Source organism: Gymnodraco acuticeps, unplaced genomic scaffold, assembly GCF_902827175.1.
Source record: "Gymnodraco acuticeps unplaced genomic scaffold, fGymAcu1.1, whole genome shotgun sequence".
NCBI classification, from domain to species: domain Eukaryota; kingdom Metazoa; phylum Chordata; class Actinopteri; order Perciformes; family Bathydraconidae; genus Gymnodraco; species Gymnodraco acuticeps.
In genome coordinates this window covers 16,254-38,646 of record NW_022991347.1, presented here as the reverse complement: position 1 = coordinate 38,646, position 22,393 = coordinate 16,254, and the positions used below count along the sequence as shown (strand labels likewise).

General features: G+C 41.2%; 1 protein-coding gene across 1 annotated transcript; it reads right to left on the bottom strand.

The window, feature by feature from the left end:
- Nucleotides 1-264: 264 nt before the first annotated feature.
- On the bottom strand, nucleotides 265-21,936 carry LOC117562710 (NACHT, LRR and PYD domains-containing protein 3-like). Its single transcript, XM_034240592.1, has 13 exons — nucleotides 21,845-21,936; nucleotides 16,332-16,491; nucleotides 14,326-14,409; nucleotides 14,080-14,223; nucleotides 13,850-13,963; nucleotides 12,901-12,979; nucleotides 5,242-5,470; nucleotides 3,115-4,909; nucleotides 2,839-3,012; nucleotides 2,575-2,748; nucleotides 1,968-2,141; nucleotides 1,306-1,352; nucleotides 265-1,183 (listed from the first exon to the last, which is right to left on the bottom strand). Exons 3-13 carry the CDS (start codon nucleotides 14,343-14,345, stop codon nucleotides 600-602), a joined length of 3,534 nt encoding a protein of 1,177 aa, XP_034096483.1. The 5' UTR covers nucleotides 14,346-14,409; nucleotides 16,332-16,491; nucleotides 21,845-21,936; the 3' UTR covers nucleotides 265-599.
- Between the last annotated feature and the right edge of the window lie 457 nt (nucleotides 21,937-22,393).

The following is a 22,393-nucleotide window of genomic DNA, read 5'->3' as shown; positions in this document are numbered from 1 at the left end:
CAGCGTGACAATCTTCTCGTCTTTTTCCTTCATTATCCTCTCCATGCTTCCGATCGTTTCCAGCAGTTTTTTAATTGTTATGCTGTCATCCTTTCGGGTTTTATTTAAGTTACTTATATCCTTGATAATGCTGGATAAAGCGTCCTTAATTTCTAGGAGATCAGCGTTCGCTGCGTTCGCAGCATTCGCTTGTGTCGCCAAACCCATCTTAGTTCACGGCTTAGTTCGGTGTGTTTTGCTAAGTGTAAGTGTTGCTTTATATGTGTAATTCAATTATAACGTTAACAAACTGCATTTGTTACAAGAAACATATGTTTTTAAACTTATTGTATAACTGGCTATATTTTCCTGAGACCCAGGAATGCATATCCAATGTTCATATGTGGTGCAAATAATGTGCTTCACCAATGAGGAAGCCATATGAAGCGAAACGGAGTCTGAGATCTCTGTCCCCCGAGATCCTCTCCGTTACTGAGACGTATGGAGCAGAATAACTAAATGCCTCTTCAATTACGCACAATCATTGAGCCAAATGTTAACCAAAGTGAAGCCTTCTGTATCTTCAACATTCAGACTACAGGACAGGAAGTGGTCTCCTCCTACAGAGGACACAGAGACACTGAGGAGTCATATGACCAGAGCCCAAACCCAGCATAGAGAGGTTCAGTGAATGTGGTTCTGAAGGTGTGGAGGTGGGTCAGTGTGTCAGAGGAGACTCTGTAGAAGGAGAGATAGCCAGCAGGATGATCCAGATACACTGCTACTCTACCAGAGGAGGAGGAGGCGGAGGAGGAGGAGGAGGAGGAGGAGGAGGAGGAGGAGGAGGAGGAGGAGGAGGAGGAGGAGGAGGGGGAGGAGATGTGTGTTACTGTCTGTTTGTGCCAGACAGAGTAATCACCATCAGAGCAGCTCAGACTCCAGGACTGATCATTCCCTCCAAACCAACACTCCTCTCTGCCTCCTCTGGAAGTCACTGATATAGAAACCTCTCCTCTCCACTCGACCTCCCAGTAACAGCGACCAGTCAGAGCTTCTTTACACATCAGCTGTTCCCAGTAGTCAAACCTCTCTGGATGATCAGGATATCGCTGCTTCTCTCTCACACGTATCACCTCCCTGTTGTTGTCAGAGAGTTTGAGGTGTCTGTGTGCTATGTTTGTGTCCAGTGTGAGTTCACAGGCATCTGATGGAGAGTAAAAGAACCAGCATTGGTTTATCATCAGATTCATACGAAGGCTTTATGTATTCTGTGTACTGATGTTGTTTATTTCTTCTCATCACAAGTCAACATGAATCCACACTTACACTTCCTCAGACCTGGTTTTAACCACTTCTCTCCACCATGGTCCACTCTGGAGAAAGAAACACAGTCAGGAAGATTTTCTAATGCATTATAAAATATTATAGGTGTAATAACAGGTGTTCTCGTGTGTTGAACAAACGTTCAGATATTTCCCCAAACAACAGAGGTTTGATCCGGTGTCTTCCCATTTCGCCCCTTTTTTACTTTAGGCTACATAAGACATGATACTTGTTTTGCTTGGTCGTGTGTCTTAGGGTTAGAGTTTATAGATCTAATGATGCATCCCATGAAGCATTGCATGAAGTCTGTTGACGAATCAGAGGCTGTTGTTGGGGCTGCATGGGAATAAACCGTTTGATCCTACTGGTGGTTCTACAATGAAAATCAAATGATCACTATTAATATCCGAAAGCAGAATTTTCATTTCAATATATTTAGAAGTTGTTAAGATTTAATAGTCAGGACCGAAGTAGAGAACCAACACATCCCTGATAAATAATGAGAATGATTTTACTTCCTCAATGTTAATGTTACTTATAAATGTTTCCATTCAATAAGATTTTAAGGGATCCGTGTGTTTCCTTTATCAGGCTTTAAAACTTCTCTGAACAGAATTAAGAGAAACAAGAAGTAAAAGTTATTCATGCTGACGGTCTGTCCATACCTGAGAGTCTCCAGTGTCCAGTCTGGATCCTTCTGTAGAACAGACAGCATCTTCACTCCAAAGACTCCTGGATGATTGTAGCTCAAGTCCAGCTCTCTCAGATGGGAGGGGTTGGAGCTCAAAGTCGAAGTCAGAGAAGCAAAGCCTTCCTTTGTGACCAGACAACCTGAGAGCCTGAACACACACACACACACACACACACACACACACACACACACACACACACACACACACACACACAATGTTGACTCTACTCACGGTCACCTTTTACTGATGGCGTAAAGTGTTACCAATCCAGTCCAACACACACTAATTCAATAAGCTTTTCAGAGTGATATGGAATAAATCGTGTGAAATAAAAAACAAGATATATAGTCCCATTGGGGCGTCATCATTTAAACAAATAAGAACAGCATTAATAATTACTGTTTAAAAAATGAATAATCTTCTCATCTAACCTGGAAGTCTCGATTAGTGAAAACACAAAAACCCTTGAATATTGGTCCCCTTAGTCCAAAGACGCTCTTTAATAAGTCATTTGAATAATTAAATATATTAAGCCAATTAAATCGTAAGGGGTAAACTTAAAATAATCTTAAATCCTGACCTGAGAGTTTCCAGTTCACAGTGTAGACTCTCCAGTCCAGCACACAGGTTCTTCACTCCTGAATCCTGCAGGTCGTTGTGACTCAGGTCCAGCTCTCTCAGTCTAGAGGACTGGGAGCTGAGGACTGAGGACAGAGCTTCACAGCTTCTCTCTGACAGCTTACAGCCGCTCAGCCTGAAGGAGGATTTTCATCAGACCAAAAAACAAGTAATACATGAAAAAGAGAGCTCAGAGGACCCTGACTTTAAACTATGTTACACCTACCTAATAGTTTCCAGAGAACAGAGTGGACTCTGCAGTCCAGCACACAGGTTCTTCACTCCTGAATCCTGCAGGTCGTTGTTACTCAGGTCCAGATCTCTCAGACTAGAGGACTGGGAGCTGAGGACTGAGGACAGAGCTTCACAGCTTCTCTCTGACAGCTTACAGCCGCTCAGCCTGAAGGATTTTAAATAAATAAAATAAATAAAGTATTATTTCTCATCTATGACACATAAACGCATTTGATAATGTTTGTATTCCTTTTATCCATCCACTCACAGAGCTTTCCTGGAGGCTTTGACCACTGGCAGCAGCCACAGAAGAGCCTCCTCTGAAGCAGAGTATTTCTTCAGGTCAAACACGTCCAGATCTTCTCCTGATGACAGTAAGATGAAGACCAGAGCTGACCACTGAGCAGGAGAGAGTTTATCTGTGGAGAGACTTCCTGAACTCAGGGACTGTTGGATCTGCTCCACTAGAGAACGATCATTCAGTTCATTCAGACAGTGGAACAGGTTGATGCTTCTCTCTGGAGACAGATCCTCATCCATCTTCTTCTTGATGTACTGGACTGTTTCCTGATTGATATCTGAGTCACTTCCTGTCTTAGACAGCAGGCCTCGTAGGAGAGTCTGATTGGTCTGCAGTGAAAGACCCAGGAGGAAGCGGAGGAACAAGTCCAGGTGTCCGTTTGGACTCTTTAAGGCCTTGTCCACAGCACTCTGGTAGAGATGTCTTAGTTTAGGTTTGACTTTAGTCCATCGGTAGGTGGGTTGTTTCTCTGACAGCAGGTTGACTCCAGAGTCGATGAAGGTCAGATGGACATGAAGAGCAGCCAGAAACTCCTGAACGCTCAGATGGACGAAGCAGAACACCTTGTTCTGGTACATTCCTCTCTCCTCTCTAAAGACCTGTGTGAACACTCCTGAGTACACTGAGGCTGCTCTGATATCGATGCCACACTCTGTCAGGTCGGACTCATAGAAGATCAGGTTGCCTTTCAGCAGCTGCTCAAAAGCCAGTTTCCCCAGAGACTCCATCATCTTCCTGCTCTCTGGACTCCAGTGTGGATCCGTCTCAGCTCCTCCATCATACTTGATGATCTTCACTTTGGACTGAACCACCAGGAAGTGGATGTACATCTCAGTCAGGGTCTTGGGCAGCTCTCCTCCCTCTCTGGTTTTCAACACCTCCTCCAGAACTGAAGCAGAGATCCAGCAGAAGACTGGGATGTGGCACATGATGTGGAGGCTTCGTGAGGTCTTGATGTGGGAGATGATGGTGCCGGCCTGCTCCTGATCTCTGAATCTCTTCCTGAAGTACTCCTCCTTCTGTGGGTCAGTGAACCCTCGGACCTCTGTCACCATGTCCACACACTCAGGAGGGATCTGATTGGCTGCTGCAGGTCGTGTGGTTATCCAGAGGCGAGCAGAGGGAAGCAGCTTCCCCCTGATGAGGTTTGTCAGCAGCACATCCACTGAGGTGGTCTCTGTGACATCAGTCAGGATCTCAGTGTTGAGGAAGTCCAGAGGAAGTCGACACTCATCCAGACCGTCAAAGATGAACACGACCGGGAACTTTTCAAACCTGCAGATTCCTGCGTCTCTGGTTTCAGGGAAGAAGTGATGAACAAGTTCCACCAAGCTGTACTTGTTCTCTCTCACCACGTTCAGCTCTCTGAAGGTGAATGGAAATATGAACTGGATGTCCTGGTTGGCTTTGCCTTCAGCCCAGTCCAGAGTGAACTTCTGTGTTAAGATTGTTTTCCCAATGCCAGCCACGCCCTTTGTCAGCACTGCTCTGATTGGTGCATCTCTTCCAGGTGAGGCTTTAAAGAGGTCTTCTTGTCTGATGGTTGTTTCTGGTCTGTGTGGTTTCCTGGATGCTGTCTCAATCTGTCTGACCTCATGTTCCTCATTGACCTCTGCAGACCCCCCCTCTGTGATGTAGAGCTCTGTGTAGATCTGGTTCAGAAGGGTTTGGTTTCCTGCTTTAGCAATGCCCTCAAACACACACTGGAACCTCTCCTTCAGGGTGGATTTGAGTTTACGTCCACAGACAGCAGCAGCAGTTCCTGAGTGGACAAACAAGAAATGTGATTAAAAAGTAAGTAAGATGTCAGTCAGCGTCAACAAAATATAATAAGTTTCCCCGATTAATGGTGAACATTAACGTTCACTAGTTTCATATCATCATAGTTAACTGTTCAGCTCCATTTATTAATAATGTACCCAGAACAAAAATATTAACAGTGCAATGTTTTGTTACTTCCTTCACTAATGTTTTAGTGCCAGTACTAACCAATAAGCGTATGCACTGATTAAAGACAAAGTTTTATAAAGTGAAACTCCTCCCATCTTCCCTCCACCTCCTCTCCATCGTGTTCAATGTGTTAAACCCTCTTACTGCTCTGCAGACGGTCAGCCAGCTCCTCCTGCTTCATGCTCCTCAGGAAGTGCAGTGAGATGTTCAGAAAGGCCTCTCTGCTGCTCCTCCTCTGCTCTTCATCCTCACCGTCCAACACCTCCTCGTCCTCACTCTGACTCTCTAAGCATTCTGGGTAATCTGAAGTCAGGACTATCTGGATCTTCTTCAGCTCGCTCTTCACAAAAGTGACGATGTGGTCCTCCAGCAGCTGGAACAGAATCAAATGTAAACTTGAACTGGAAGTCAACATCAGATCGTGAACCTGCCTTACACTTGCAGTTTATGTCTCACAGCTACGCTGACGTTTGTTCCTACCCGTAGAAAATATCTTCTCTCGAGTGTTCAGCAATTTAATGTTTGCATTGTCTTCACAGGGACTAAAAATACAATGCCTGGTAATGTAATAATATAATCCAGCATGAACACACACATGCTCACATGCTGATGTGTGTGGCTTACATACATCATAATAAAGACGTGATCTTTAATGATTGTTGAATGAACTGTTATCAACGTGGCACTACTGTATTCAATTTAACAATAGAGGTGTAACTAATCTGCAGTGAGCGTTTCACGTGACATAGATATTTGAGATGCCGGAGAAATGTGTAAAGTAAAAGCTCTCAAGACAGGATTTAGCGCGTCTCTGTAGGTGTACGCGGTATATTTATATAATTTCTCTTAATTTATATGGTTTATATGGTTAAGCTGTGAAGGGTGTGTGTGTTCGTGTGTTAGCGTGCTAATGGTATACATGTGTCAGCTCTCTCTATTGAACAGCTTTTAGAGCATGAATAGGTAATTGAAAAACATGCATTTCATTTATTGTTTATTGTTATTTGTAATCCTTCTAACCCCAGCTCTCACGGGTTGTTGTGGTGTGGATTAAACAGTTCTTTACTCAAGAACGTCTCTAACTGGAGGGAGACACAGATCATATGTGCAGACGGCAGCATGGAGATGGTCTCTCAAATCAGATACTTCCTTAAAGGTCAACTATTATGCTATATGGGAGCCAGAGCCTTTTCTTATCAAGCTCCACATTTGTGGAATCAGCTTCCAGTTTGTGTTCGGGCGGCAGACACCCTATCCGTTTTTAAGAGTGCGCTTAAGACCTTCCTTTTTGATAAAGCTTATAGTTAGGGCTGATTAGATCCAGCCCCTAGTTTTGCTGATATAGGCTTAGTTTGTCGGGGGACATCTTACTTCTTCCTTCTCTGTCTATACCTGTGTACTCTGAAGTAACGTGATACAGCAAAAAGTTTAATACAGCGTATTTTTGGTATATTCATTTTAATGTCACCTGATATATAAGAAGTGTGTTGAATTATGTTATCACTAATATATGTGTGGTTTTCTATATTCATGTGTGTTACATTTTAAGGGACAAAGTAAATTTTTTCCTCTTAATTATAGAGAGGTTTTTTATATATTCCTGAAACAATGTTCCCTTTTTAGTAAAAGTAGATTAGCACAATAGTCTTTTCTTCCACTTTTATATATAATCAATATAATAATTTTTGGCTATTTGTGAGTAGGTAAGGTGCGGTATAACCTGTGATTTCTGCCTTGAGTGAAAAGATTACCCATTAAGTATTTTTCAGAAAGTCTTGTTGCAGTTTCCAGATATCAGGAGGGGCACATGAGTCTCTTTGTTAATCATCAATGGTCTTTGCAATTAACAGGGGAACTCCAAGAGAGATCTTACTAAGATATCATGCAGTTAAAGTCTTGTTAGTTAATGATTCATTTCCTGCAAGGCTCATAAAGAGGCCTGGAGACAATAGTCGGCCTGAATTATCAATAAATGGATTCATTACAAGTATGCTGACTTCGAGGTGAGAGGAAGTTCAGAGATGGCTTTAGACTACAGTTAACTTTGGTTAGTTAAATAATCCTATGGCCGTCATGGGACGATGACATTTAAACGTTTACAAATATGGCTTTCATAAAGAAAGACAAGTGACATTCGTGAGGGGCTGCAGGATAAGATGTGTGTATTCATTGCTGAACTATACCTGTGTTTGTGTTTTATTGATTTCTCTCTGTTTTATTCTTTCATGTTGTGAGTACTAAATTGCCACAACATTGTGAAGTAGTTGGCTTAAATGTGCTTAATCACGCTGACCGAGAGGAGGAGCAGTGTTGCATGACAGGGAACTAGAGAGGGGGGAGAGGAGACATTCTTATCTAAACACAGCATGTCAAGTATCTGGAACGATACATGACATGTCTAAAATATGTGTATAAACAGCTAAGATACCAACAGTATGTGAAACTGTGTGTGTATTGAACTGATGGGGGAGGGGGCCACAGAGAGGGAAGTCTATGCAGGAAATGTGTGTGTGTGTCCAGAACTGCAAGAATGTGTGACAACGAATACAAGATGTGCTTGTTTTGCCACAACCGGAAGAGACTCTTGTTTCCGGATCATCTCGGCTGGCTCGCGCTGATTCGCTACAAACGCCCATCGTTTGTATACTGCCCAATAGATGAGCTGTATGGGAGGAGCATCCATACAACTCCTCCCCGTTGTTCTTACAATATCTCCTGTTGTGTCCGGTCTCTTTTCCTCCTGCCGTCAATATGGTGGGATCTCCCGGCACTGGGACCAGAGCAGGGGGTACCCCCTTTAAAGTGTATTGTATTGTTGTTTACCATTAAAACAGATTATTGTTTAACCCTTATCCTGGTGCTTTGAATTCCTTCTTTTAATATCTGACCAGCTCATCAACGGACACGCGGAGCCAAGGTGGGTTTCAGACCACGCTTTGCCCCAACAATCTCATGTTCCGATTAACCCAGCTTCCCCAAATGTCTTTCTTTTTGGTGTCTATATACGCTGGGATCCGGAGACATGGATGATCCTGCGGTCCTGTGTCCTGGATCGCGAGCCCTGGATCTTGAGTCGTGGCTGTGGTCCTGGATCATAGGTCCTGGATGGATATCCTCGTGGATTCATCTTCCTATTATACACACATGCATTTCTAAACATTTGGACTACCTATGTTGCAAATGTATTATCTTTTCAATTTACACGCGGCATCTATTGCACGTGTGTCCGTCCTGGGAGAGGGATCCCTCCTCTGTTGCTCTCCCTGAGGTTTCTCCCATTTTTCCCTTTAAACTGTGGGTTTTCTCTGGAAGTTTCTCCTTGTACGATGTGAGGGTCTAAGGACAGAGGGTCTAAGGACAGAGGATCTAAGGACAGAGGGTCTAAGGACAGAGGGTGTCGTATTGTCATACTGATATTCTGTACACACTGTGAAGACCACTGAGACAAATGTAACATTTGTGATATTGGGCTATAAATAAACATTGATTGATTGATTGATATATGTGAACAATATATTTTAGAGTCATATCTATATAAAACATGTCTCTGAAGTGTTTTGCTTAAAATATTAAACAGATCACCCATTCTAGCCTCATACCCCTCTATTTCAGCCTGTTACCAAACTGCTGATTCTGGGTCTGGTCCATGGATGTATAATAAGAACTGGATACAGCGTTGGAGGCGGGGTCTCATTATTTCCTATGAGAGCTGCTCATTGGCGCATGAAGGCAGAATGGCCCAACTTTTGAGAGAGCGAAACGTCTGCCTGGCTGTCAGAGCAGAAGAACCGGTATGTGCGCTCACAGAGCATGCGCAGTTGAGTTGCCCCGTAAGCCCCGCCTCCTGCCATTAAGCCCCGCCCCCGAGATCCCTCTCTCGGATCACTAGAATGAATGGAGAGAGAAAATAAATCTAGATTCGGCTTTTAGTGCATTTTACAACTCATAGAACCTAATGATTATATTAAGGGCTATACAAGTGTTCATACTAGTTTATTTAGTTATTTATTTATTTAGATTTACAGACGTCTCTTTCCCCATGTTAGTCAATGGGAAAAAGTATTTCTGGGCCCAGTGACGTCACGGACTGATACGGAAATTGTATTTCCGCCGTTTGGACACAACACATTTTTGCCTCAGAGTCCGGTGCACTTCCTGGGGGCTTGGCCTGGCCCTTTAAATGTAACCGAGCTGCTTCAGGCCACGCCCCTTTGGAGGTCCGCATGCAAGCACTGAGGTCTGTGAAGAGAAGGCTGTCTCACAGCAGAAACTCCGCTAAACATTGCCGTGATTAAACTCCATATTATGTTCCAAACCACATCAAGGATTATTTCTGAAACAGTATGGAGCTCAAATGCGTTTTCTCTCTCAGGTTTACCACAAGGTGAGTTCCTTTTAATTTCCTGCTTTTTTACACATCTCCAGTACAGGTTAGCTCTGAGTGTTAGCAATGCTAATGTAAACACAGACCCATAGCCGTGGGAACATGTTTGAAATAGGGGGTGCTGTGGGGATGACACCAGGGCCGTTTCTGACCAATTTGCTGCCCTGGCAAGATTTTTGCTGGCGCCCCCCACCCCAGCCTGATATAAATGAAAAATCTCTACAAAAGACCACTACACTACAAAAAGATAAACTTATTGACATTATATATATAAGTAAGGCTTCAAATGTATTAATTGGGGGGTGGACATCCAACACAGTCTCACTCCTTGATCGTCCAGTAGCGACGCTTGGTCAGGGTTCTATGGCGTGCAGTTGGGATGCGCTGAGTCTCCTTCAGCTTCATAAACGGACGCAAAGAGCTTTCAACTGATTGCAATGTATTCCCATCGGCGGCGGTATTTGGCGCTCATGGAAGCACCCCATCCATTTATGTCGGCAGCTCTTAACACTAGAACCGCCAACGGGGTCAATTTGACCCAGAGCTGTTTTATATTGTATGTAACTTTTTTTCAATAACATATTAAAGTCTCCCAGTCCGTGACTTTTCCTGAAAGTGTGTTATGTAGCACCCTATGTTGTTAAAAATTGTCCGCAGCAAACAGCTGTTTGCTTTTCACCCAACAACGACAACCGCCTCACGAAACGCTATGTTGTAGCGTTAATAAACGAAACAATTTAACAAAATTGCTTGTCAAAATACCTTTACCACAGGACCATTTTTGTTTTTAAAGCAATACTTTTACCTTGAAAATCAATGCATTCTAATGCTGGGTCAATTTGACCCCGGTGGCGGTTTTAGGTATAAAAAATCTCTGGCGGTTCTAGTGTTAAAGGCAATGTGAGCGTCCATTCCCATTGGATAACGGAGAATTGTACACCCGGAAGTAAGTATTCTCCTTACTGTCGATTGATTTGACAGTGATATCTGCACTACTCATCAACTCAAAAACACCAGATTACCTTTTGTTAATTAAACAACATTGATAGGTTTAAATTGTGTGCAATGCTTTTGTGTTTTTCCCCTTCAATTCTGAGAAACAGCTTGTTTTCTCTGAAATGTGGAGCGCCAAAGAGACTACACTACCCACAATCCCCAGCTATTGTTGTGACAACGCCTGTCCGCTTTGTGACAAACCCCGTGATTCATCTTCAAGCTCTGGGATTGGATGTTGGAGTGGCAGTGCGCCAAGGTTACACCGAGCATCAAGCTCTTTGAAATGGAACGAAACCACGGCAGACTATTTAAAACTGGACTCGAACGACCCCCCAGAAATACACATGCTGGCTATTGTGTTTCGCAACATGTTCTCTATGGCACGTCTCTACTGGGAATTGTAGTTTTAAAAGACGTTTTCCCCAAAATTAGAAGTTGACAGCAGGCTTGGATTTGTGTCATTTTAGGGGCAAGGCCATTTGGCCTTTGGTGTCACATATTTTTTCAGGGCGCAACGGCCACATGCCAGGGCACAAAGGCCGTTGAGGGAAACATTTGGATTTGGAGCTTACAAATAAATAACTTCACTTTCTGAAAAGAAAAACACACGAATGACATGGAAAACAAATCACTTTTCTAATATCAATAATGTCAAACATTATATCATCATATAGGCCTATGCCTCCTTAGTATTACCTTATATACAATGAAATACTTTACTTTGAATAATTAGTGTTTGGTATTTTTTCCAACTACTTCTCCCATTCACAAATCAAAAATCAAAAATCAAATCAAAAAATCAAAAATTCTATTAATATGTAACAAACATGTTCCATAAATTAAAGACTGTATATAATGACTATTTTGCACATCCCTTTAAAGATTTTAAGATTTTCTAAGGTTTATTGACATATCATATTCACAACTACGGTGTAGTTATGCAATGAATGAAACACTTGGGTCACAGGTTCCTCAACAGTGCATTACAAGACATCTATCAATATGTGTGTACCTCCACCATTAAACTGTCATATTCTGCACATTTCTTATTCTATCTACATAAGAGTATAATTCATATGTATAATATCAGTTAAAATATGTGCTTCAACATAGTTAACATTGCTGGAAAGCAATATATTAGACGTTAAGTACTTTGTCAGGCTTAATAGTTATCTGTAGATAGATACCCCTAAAGCTTTTTTCTTAGTTGAAAGAAGACCTTAACCTAAAGTATTCTTTAATGTGTTAATAAAGGTTAATTAGTTTGTCTTTTTTGCACATCCTCCTATTAATATCTTTGTACATCCTGCACTAAACTGTTTCATTGTAGAGATCACTTACAGTATCTTCTTGATTTTTTACATTTTATATTTCTATCATTGATCTTCTACTTTCCCCCTATGAAAGTATGTACTCTTAATATGTTTTTCATCAAATATCATTATTTAACAAAAATAACATAACACTCTCTGACTATTTTTAAATCCAGGCTGAAGACTTTTCTTTTTGCCGCTGCTTTAATTGAACGTACGTATCTTAAACTGCACTGTAACTTGTATTCATGTATTTTGTCTTTTAATGTTTATTATCTTTGCTTTTTAATGACTGTTTTTAAATGCCTCTTAATGTCTTTCATTTTTGTAAAGCACTTTGAAAGGTGCTGTATAAATAAACTTGCCTTGCCTTACTGTCCTATAGTATACATTGGAATGATTTCAAACCCGTTTTTATTCATCCTAATAATTATAAAGGTGTGCCTTGGAAATAATTTTGTTTACGTAAATTGTGACCAAAACGTTTGAGACCCACTGAGATAACTTAGACTAAAGTCAACTATCTAAACCCTCAGAGTCCTTTACCTCACTGAGCTGTAGTTATAAGATCCTCTCAGTCTGACTGGAGAGGACTCTCCTCCTTTTTGTTCTAGAAACAGTTTCTTATATCCGTTAGCGCAGCTAACACCAGATGCTAACACCAGATGCTAACAACAACAATCCTGACACTGTGTGAGTCTCCTGACACACCGGGGACACATATTTATGTAGAAAATACATCAAGAAGTGCATTTTGCATGATAGGAGACCTTTAAATACACCGTATCGTACACTGAAAACACGCACATCGCATACGGCTGCTCTGCCCTCACAGGACTGCAAGCTGTTGTTAGCTAGCAACGCTCTCTGGTGATTTACCAAATCATTAGGCTGCTCTATTAACTCAATATGTTGAGTGATATGTTTATCTAAAAGCAACAACAAAAAACATGCAACTTCCGTTATGTATTGAGTGGCATTGGGAGGCACTTATACACTTACAACGACAATTGTAAATACAAATTATGCTTGTTAATACCGTATTGATCACAATTCAGTAGTGAGTTTGTGGCTGTTGTAGTCAGCAGGAGTAGCTGTACGTCTACTCACCATAAATATGGAGTCCAGGTGAGTTTGAAGCTGCTGGGCAGACTGACCACCAGGACCCTCTGATCTCTGCTGATGAACTCTGTGGAGCAAAGAGGAGGATTTTAAACAAATACAGAAACTAAGAGTTATGAGCTGTGTTTGAAGATCCTCATTCAAACTGGACATACAGCTTAAAAAACGATGTCCATGGTCTTTCAATTTTCTAAGTAAAATACCATTTCAGAATAATGTAGTGTGCGGTGGACTGGTCTCAGATGGTGGATCCTTATAGAAACACAATCACTGATAAAAGTGTAATAAAGAATGATTAAACTTGATAGTCTGCACAGTCAGCAGTTATTAGGCCTTGGGGTTTGGGCGCCCTGTTGTATGAAGATTAGCTGAGGCTCTCTTCATCAGCTGGGTTAAGAGATGAGCCCTTTCTTACTTCTTAATATGCATAAAGAAAGGTTGTAAACCTTCTCTCCTTCAGATACTGATAGGACTCAATATATGCCCTGAGTCAGAGAGTAAACATCTGACTCATAAACAATAACAACAATACATTTTATATTTGGAGGAGCCTTTCAAGACACCAAAGAGCACCTAACAATGCATTAAAGAAACACTCAACAAGGTAAAACAGCAACATGTAAAATTCAGGCTGACAGAAAAAGAGACATCAATGAAAAGCAGACGGGGACAGGAAGTAGCTTTGATAAACAAACCGGACTAAAGTGAGCAGGCTGATCCGAACAGGACAGTCTGAATGTGCTGATTGTGTCAGACTGTCAGAAGTGCTAAATCTTCAGTGTCTGACATCAGTTCAAAGCTCTGCTGTGTTCTCCTTGTGGTTCAGGTCTTTGCTTCAAGAACTCCTTTACGACGTGCAGCAAATAAAATGCAGCTGAGACTGAGGTAGAAATTCAAAGGTTTTAAAAGCGAACAACAAAATAACTTGAATTCATACCTTGGTCCATCGCTATGCTCTCCATCTTTAAACATTATAGGTCGAGGCATAGAGTTTCCACTCTTCATGGACACACAGCTGGGTCCAGGAGAGTCTGGTCTCTCATGGGGGATCCTGATAGAAACACAATCACTGATGAATGTTCAGAATCAACTTTGTAGATAATTATGTTGAATTTCAAGCGTTTTAATAAAGGAAAAGAAAAAATACTTTTTGCTTAAAATTCTTACTCTGGACTATCATCATGCTCTCTAGCTTTAAACCCAATAGGTCGAGGCATAGAGTTGTCACTCTTCATGGACACACAGCTGGGTCCAGGTCCAGGTCCAGGTCCAGGTCCAGGTCCAGGAGGGTCTGGTCTCTCAGGGTGGATCCTGATAGAATCAAAAACATGATGAATGCAAAGGTGCACTGACACTCTGCTGAACATGATGCTGACTTTTGAACATGTGAATCCTGATAAGATGAATAATAACTTTGGATCAGTGGTTTCCATCTTGCAGGTTGGCAGGCTCAAACGTCCTCTGGAGATTCCTGGAGGATCTGTTGTGGTGTCGAACCTAAACACAAACACAACAACATGCTCGTTACTGCTCCTTCCTCTCTGCCACACACTGGATCTGGGAATGAACAAGAAGGGAGTCTGAGTGAGCTCATACTAAATCAAACACAAAGTATTTATCTATGGAGATTTACAATGAAGTGTGTTCATCAGCAATATCAAGACTGAGAGAAGTCAACGGACGAGCGGCATATCTGCTGTGGAGGTTAGGGTTAGGGTTAGGGTTATGCAATAGGCATTACATTAGGACATACTACGCACTTGTTTATCCACTGCAAAGGATTGTGGGTCAGAATAGCCAGAAAAGCATGCAGTGTTCAAACGGCACAGTCCTTCACATTTAAATTTAAATTTGCGTTAAAGGTCACATGTCATGGCCATTTCTACTGATCATAATTCCATTGTTGAGGTCTACTAGAATAGATTTACATTGTTCAATGTTCCAAACTCACATTGGTTTCGCATCTCTGTAACGTATGTGCATTCAGTAGTATTCACTCTCTCCACTAAACGGCTCGTTGCAGCTCTTGCTCTTTTCTGTGTTAGAGTTTTACTCGCTACATGGTGTACTTTGAGGGGTTTGACTCTGCACACCGTTTACATGCATACAAACCTTCATAACACAAGGGGACGGGTAATAACCGGAAAAGCAGGACATGTGACCTTTAAAGTATTTCGTGAGGCCTTCTAACATGTTTTTAAATAAACCTACGGTTGTAGTTGAAGAGTTTGTAAATGAACATGAACCGAAGCTGTTGCCTGGCAACGCAATCGCACAACGTCACGTCCGTTAATTCCACATCCACACGCATGGATTAACATTGATTTATTACATTAATGTAGCCTTTGTTTCTGCTCAAAGAGGTGTCGACCAGCTGGGGCAACAAGAACATCGGTGTAATCGAGTGTGACTATTAAAAAATAAATCATTATTATATTAATATTGACAATAACAACCGACCGTCGGGGCAGCATTTGCTTGGCATTTCCGGGTATTTCTCCACTGGTTAACATGGGTTAACAATACCGTGTAACCGTCACGTTTGAAGGGACGAAATCGTCTCCCATCGACATCTTCACGTCTCCCAGCATGGTAAGTCGTCACATGTTCACGTCTTGCCGTGATACCGGGTTGGCTGGTTTACAAACTACAAAATGCAACCAGCTGCAGTTGAAAACCCTGGTATTCTGGAGTCCTAGACAGGATGCAGGGTATTCTGGAGTCCTGGACAGGATGCAGGGACCCCAACACGTGCTGCACAGCCCCCACCTTCACCCAGACAAACAGTATGTTGAACATATTTGTTATAGATTGTCACAATGTGTTGAAGAACACTCACAATGAACTGACTTGGATAGGAGAGGATTTCAGATCCAAAGTCCAGCTGACATGAGACTCCACTGGAGCGTCTCTGACTGCAGTATCATTGAAGACATGAAGGTCTTCTACACACAGTGACTGTGGAGAGACCTCAAAGGATGCTTTATAACCTGCCTGGTGTGTGTACGCTTCAGAGATAAAGAAATGAAAACACCTCAGTCTCGTTGATCCGAGCCGTCAGTCCGGTTCTTACACTTCCTCCCAGCACTAAGGATGCTTACTCAGATTACAATCAAACTGCTGCCAGAAACTGTCACCTTTACAAGGAAGTCTTTCTGTAAAAACATTCTCCACAATACTTTAGAAGAGATATTTAGCATGAAGACACATTAGTTCTGTTCAGTTAAACGGTGATACAGCACGATGTGATCAGAGTCCTGATGATCCAACCTCTACAGATTCCTCTGGTAGGATTCTCTCCTGATGAACTGAGTTTCAGGAAACAAAGCTCCATGGTAAGGCAGGGTGACGTCTTGATTATATTCATCCACAAATGTATAATCCCAGATTTCCAAAAAGCATTTAAATCATATTCTCACCTTCTGAATGTCCTTCAGGTCAATTGAAACACCTTCATGCTTCATGTATCTCTGCTCATCTCTTCCTCATCAGTCCTCCTGTGTCTGCCTGCATCTGATCTGAGGACGCCGTCACTCCCTCATAACTTCAGAGCATCAAAACACATGAGTCACAAGAAACCTGTCCAATAAGCACAATAAACCAGTCAATTTGAGAGAGGGTGTAGTTCTACTAGCTGTCCACTAGATGGTGGTAACTGATCATCCAATGAAATAAAGCTCAGCACTAATTTACAAATGTTCACTCTGACAGTTGACTGATCTCATTAGTATCCTAGTGTAGCTGTGATGAAGAGGTTCCCACAGACTCACAGTATTGACTGATCTCCTTCCTCTCTGCGGACGCCTGAAGACACAGATCTGTTCTTTTATCATGTTGTTTTCCAGGTTAAAGTCAAGACAATCGTAACTATGGATCCTACACCAATAACACCAATCAATGTTATTTATAATCGCACTTTTCATTTTAATAAACACAACTCAAAGTGCTACAGAGTAAACATCTGAATAAAAACATTTTAAACATTAAGTAGACAGGGCAACAAGAGGATGGTTCAAGTTCTAGCAAAAGGCTAGAACATTTTTTTTTAGGCCTTACAAGTACTTAGCTTCAAATAAGATAAACCATTTTGAGTGATAAAAACTAAAATGCAATTTTTAAAAACAATTTTTATTGGCCAAGTTGGACGTTGCAAGTCAAGTATTTATTTATAGACAAATTATTTTTGGATGAAGTTTTAGTGAACATTTTTGATCAAACGCATTGTTCTACAACGATGTGTGACCTACATGTTCTGATATTCACGCTGAAACATTATCAGTCAAACTGTCAAAAGCACGAGACATCAAATGATAATAAACAACAGGACTGATCACCGTGGAATTCCCCTGGAAACCAACGTCAGAAACAACAACAGAGCCGCCTGCAGCGTCTTGGCCTAATAGTCGTGTCGTACATTGCAGTGAGAACAGCAAGTGATCAAGTACGTTCTGGGGCGGATCTAGAAAAATATTCATGGGGTGGCAAGATAAGACTTAAGATATTCAATGCTATCGGGATGTTAAGAGGATTCCATGGAATATAAAAAAAAGTGTATCTCGAGCCGGTTTCTCAAACGTACCTACCCCACCTTTAAGATGATGACCTTACGTGTGTAAATATATGTTTTACTTTGTGGGGGTCTGTCAAAACAGTTTTGAGTCCTGAGAAAGTCCAACCCAGTCTCACATCTAAACGTGTAATAACTACGTTGGTCCACAACGTAGGACGTAGTATTTCTACAAAAACGCCTCTGAAATTGTAAGATCCCTACGTTTTTTTCACCATTCATTCCAATGGCTGCGTCTATGTCACGTGATCTTCACATTTCTCCCTGCAGAAAATAAAAACATGGCCGAACTTCGTTTTATTCTCAGTGGAAAATGCCTATTTTAAGGTTAGTTTGGCCATTCAAATGCGTTTTGATGTCATTTGATGCGAGAAATATGAGTTGTTATTTCAGATTATGTGTGCAGTGGATGTACATGATCTTTAGTTTGCTAGTTATTACGAAGATTACTTCAGGAAATTGTGTCGATACGTTTTCATTGTCACCAAGGTGGTTGCTAGGGACGCTGCTATCGATATCATTTACAGTATGTTATGTTGTGTAACTGTTTAATGGTGTTATCTTTATTGCTACCCGCTTCCCCGTCAATGTATAGTGTTGGTCCACAGCGCAAATATATTAGTTTAACAAAATCTGCATCTAAAATGGTGGCATAGAAACGTTATTTTCCCTGTGCAATTCCAGTCTCACATCTCACATCACATCGTCATTAACAAATACCGGAAACAGACGAAGACAAGATCCTCAGCTCGGTGATTGGATGGTTTAGCCGCAATGCATGTTGGGAAATGGTGTTTATGCAATGTGAAATCCGAAAAAAATGTTTTAAAATAATACTTTATTCCGAGTGTGCTTGCTTTTCTCTTTGGAAGTCATCACATAACGGCATTGTAATACACGGTTCGGCTGCATTAAATATTACATATCTGCCGTAGTTCTCTATTCATAGAGCCCTGATGAGAAGACTTCTGGATAAAGAGGAAGAACTGCCGCCACAACTGAAAACGTGACGTGGATCATAAATATATCAACAATTAAACAACATCTTACATTTCTTTTCACACAATACGTCTCCTTGCAGTATCAACACTAATTCGGCTGACTTTTATATTTGATCCAATTGGTAGATAGGCTGTATTTACACCATAAAGGTGCACAGCTGATATAAAGGGACACCTAGTGGTTAAAGCATGTTATTGAATTTCATTATTTTATTATTAGATATTAATAGGATCCCTATAAAGTATATTAATTACTCGTTAATCTCTACTAATAGTTCATTAAAGACTGTATATAATGACTATTTTTGCACAGAGAGGAGCGATCTGTCCCTCATTCAAAATGATCCGAGGAAAGGGAGAGCCAGACTGGACAGTCCTTTGGAAGTTTTTCCTTGTACGATGTGAGGGTCTAAGGACAGAGGGTCTAAGGACAGAGGGTCTAAGGACAGAGGGTGTCGTATTGTCATACTGATATTCTGTACAAACTGTGAAGTCCACTGAGACAAATGTACCATTTGTGATATTGGGCTCTATAAATAAACATTGATTGATTGATTGAATAATAATAATAATAATAATAATAATAATAATAATAATAATAATAATAATTAATTATATAAATTGTCAATGTTTGTGTGTTTAAAATATGGAATGCACCCAGAAATGTGTGTAAAACATGATTTTTAAATAATTTACTTAAAATATATGCTTTTCCAATACACTGTATGACTGAAGTACTTTGCTGGGGCGATGGAGAAATCGCCCCACGGAGGAAGGTCTCTGGAGCAGGTTAGCCAATCGCTGTTTCATGATATGAACGTGTGTCATAAAATGTAGCCAATCAGCGTCCTCAATACTACTACCGGAGGGGCGGTTAGTGTATCGCCCCAGGTCAGCAACTGCTACGCAGCTGGACGACGCCCTCAGGCCTGCGGTGAGGAGACACAATGAGGAGGTGGATAAAAACAGGCATATTTCATCCTAAATAATGAAGTTTTGAGGGGCTTTTGAGTTGGCTTTGCGTGGGCATGACGAGACTCTTCAGTCAACCCTGGCATTTTCAGGGGATTGGTGGATTTAGTTTCCTGGACATTGTGCTGGAGGAGCCCCTGAAGACTGCCACCGTTTATAAAGGCACGTCAAAGACGTGCACTACATTGATTTGAAGAATAAGAATGATTATTACTCGTTTGTAACATCTTCAGCTTTTTGTATTACTGTTGATTATACCGTTGTTCTGTAATATATATATATATATACACATACATATATATATATTATATACTTCATATATATATATATACATATATGTATGCGAGTATTGCTTATGCCATTGTTTTACATTGTTGTAGTCCTCAGTCTCAAATGCTTAAATTGTTTATGGAGGCATTACAATTTAAGACTGAAAAACTTTTTGCATGAAGTCAAACTGGGATGTTTGCTGAAATCGATTGCATGTGGCAGAGCCCTACCTATACAACAATTCCACCTGCCGCCACTGTTTGAATCATATCTGCTATGTTTACTCTTCTATGTTAAACTTATTTTTTTAAACATGTCAGTCACGTTGATCAGAGCTGTTGGACCGGATCAGACACTGCCTGCATTTTTCACTGCTGATGATATCTCAGATTACAATCAAACTGCTGCCAAAAGCTGCTGGCACCATTACAAGGAAGTCTTTCTAAAACCATTCTTCTTTAACTCCGAGGGACATTCTCCACAATACTGTAGAATAGATTTATAGCATCAGCATCAGGAAACATTAGTCCTGTCCAGTTATACTGTGATGCAGAACAAGTGATCCTGATGATCAAACTTCTACAGATTCCTCTGGGAGGATTCTCACCTGATGAACTGAGTTTTAGGAAACACAAATACTTTGTGAGGTTAGGTTACTTTGTGTAGTTCTAGCAGCTGTCCACTAGGGGGTGCTAACGGACCCTCTAGTGAAATAAAGCTCAGCACTAACACATGATGAAGCAGCGTGGATCACGTGCATGTGTGCCTGATCGGACACATTATATTACATTATATTACATTATATTACATTATATCACATTATATTACATTATATCACATTATATTACATTATATTACATTTAGCAACGCTTTTATCTAAAGTGACTAAAAAATGTACATTAAATTCAAACAAGCTATAAAGATACAAACTGAGAACAGCTAGCGTCCTGCAGGTACATCGACTTCAAACATCCCACTTTTTTAAAGTACTAAATCCAGTAGTCTGATACAATATGTACAGTTTGAAAGGGTGTTCAATGACATGTGGTGATGATTAATGGTTTTTGTGTTCATGTAATAGCAGTTAAAACAGGACCGGTCAAATTTGACTGCGAACACCAAAGTAAGGGGGGGGGGGGGGGGGGACGTACTAAATACAGAATGAGGAGTTTATTTATGTTTTGGCCAAGGTGCACGTTGTTAATAAATGTAAATATTGTTGAAATGATCAGTTAAATTCTCAAAGAGCATCAAATGGCAACACAGATCGGGACTGATGTCGATGGGACTCAATTTCAAAGGAAACCAACATCAAGAATCTGCTTTGGACTCAGCCGACTGTGACTCCAGAAACAAACAGGTATGTTCTACATGATGCGCCTGCATGAGAGGGAAACACTGTCTTTGCTGCACGGCTAAGTACTGGATTCTGATTGGTCTGTTATTTCTGACTTGGACAGGTACACAAAACCTGGATCAGTGCTGCCGTCATTTGAAGTCACGTTGCAGTTCAGACACTGATAATAGAACAGAACGACGGACCCCTACATGTACACATCTCATGCTGTCACAAACATCCCATCAGCAAAGTCAACGCTCCATCAAACAGCTTCAAATACAAAGTCCAGCAAACATGAGACTCCACTGGAGCGTCTCTGACTGCAGTATCATTACAGACATGAAGGCCCTTTACACACATCACGTCTGCTATGTTTCAATGTTAAAACAAAACAAACATGTCAGTCATGTTGATCTGAGGTTTAGACAGCATCAGACACTCCCTGCTTTTCCACTGTAGATATGAACTCAGGTTACAATCAATCTGCTGCCAAGAACTGCTGTCGCCATTACAAGGAAGTCTTTCTAAAATCATTCCTCTTTAATTCTGAGGCAAATTCAACGATACTTAGGAATAGATTTATAGAATCAGCACCAAGACACATTTGTTCTGATCAGTTAAACAGTGATACAGCACGATGTGATCAGAGTGATCCTGATGATCAAACATCTACAGATTAAGTTTAATTAGGTCAAGTAACTTAGTGGTTGTTTTTATCCCCACATGTATAATAATATACCCAACAAGCTTACAAACTGAAAAGTGTCTAAATCATGTTCTCACCTTCTGAATTCCCTTCAGGTTAATTTAGACGCCTGCCTGTGTGGAGGAGACTCTGCTCATCTCTTCCTCTTCAGTCCTGTGTCTGCCTGCATCTGATCTGAGGACGCCGTCACTCCCTCATAACTTCAGAGTATAAAAACACATCAGAGTGACGTGAGAACAGGTCCAACGGGAAGAAGAGCCAGTCAAGGTGAGAGGTGATGGAGGGGATGTAGTTCTATAGCTCTCCACTAGATGGTGCTGACTGACACAACACCTTTCAGATCGGCAGGTACAAACACATCGGAGGGACATGAAACCAGCGTAGCCACAAACCTGGAGTCTGAAGAAGCTCAGGCTGCTAGGGTGATGTTCTTTTTCCACTTCTTCAAACACGCGTTGGCTTGCAAACACATTTTATTTAATGTTAAATGTATTCCTTTGCCCGTGTGAAAACTGTGTATGATAGCTTTAAAAGCTTTTCATGTGAAATATCCATACATGTGTTATGTTTAGGCAACCATACTACTGGCATAGGTTCGGTAACTGCCTGGTTATTTTTATCCCCAG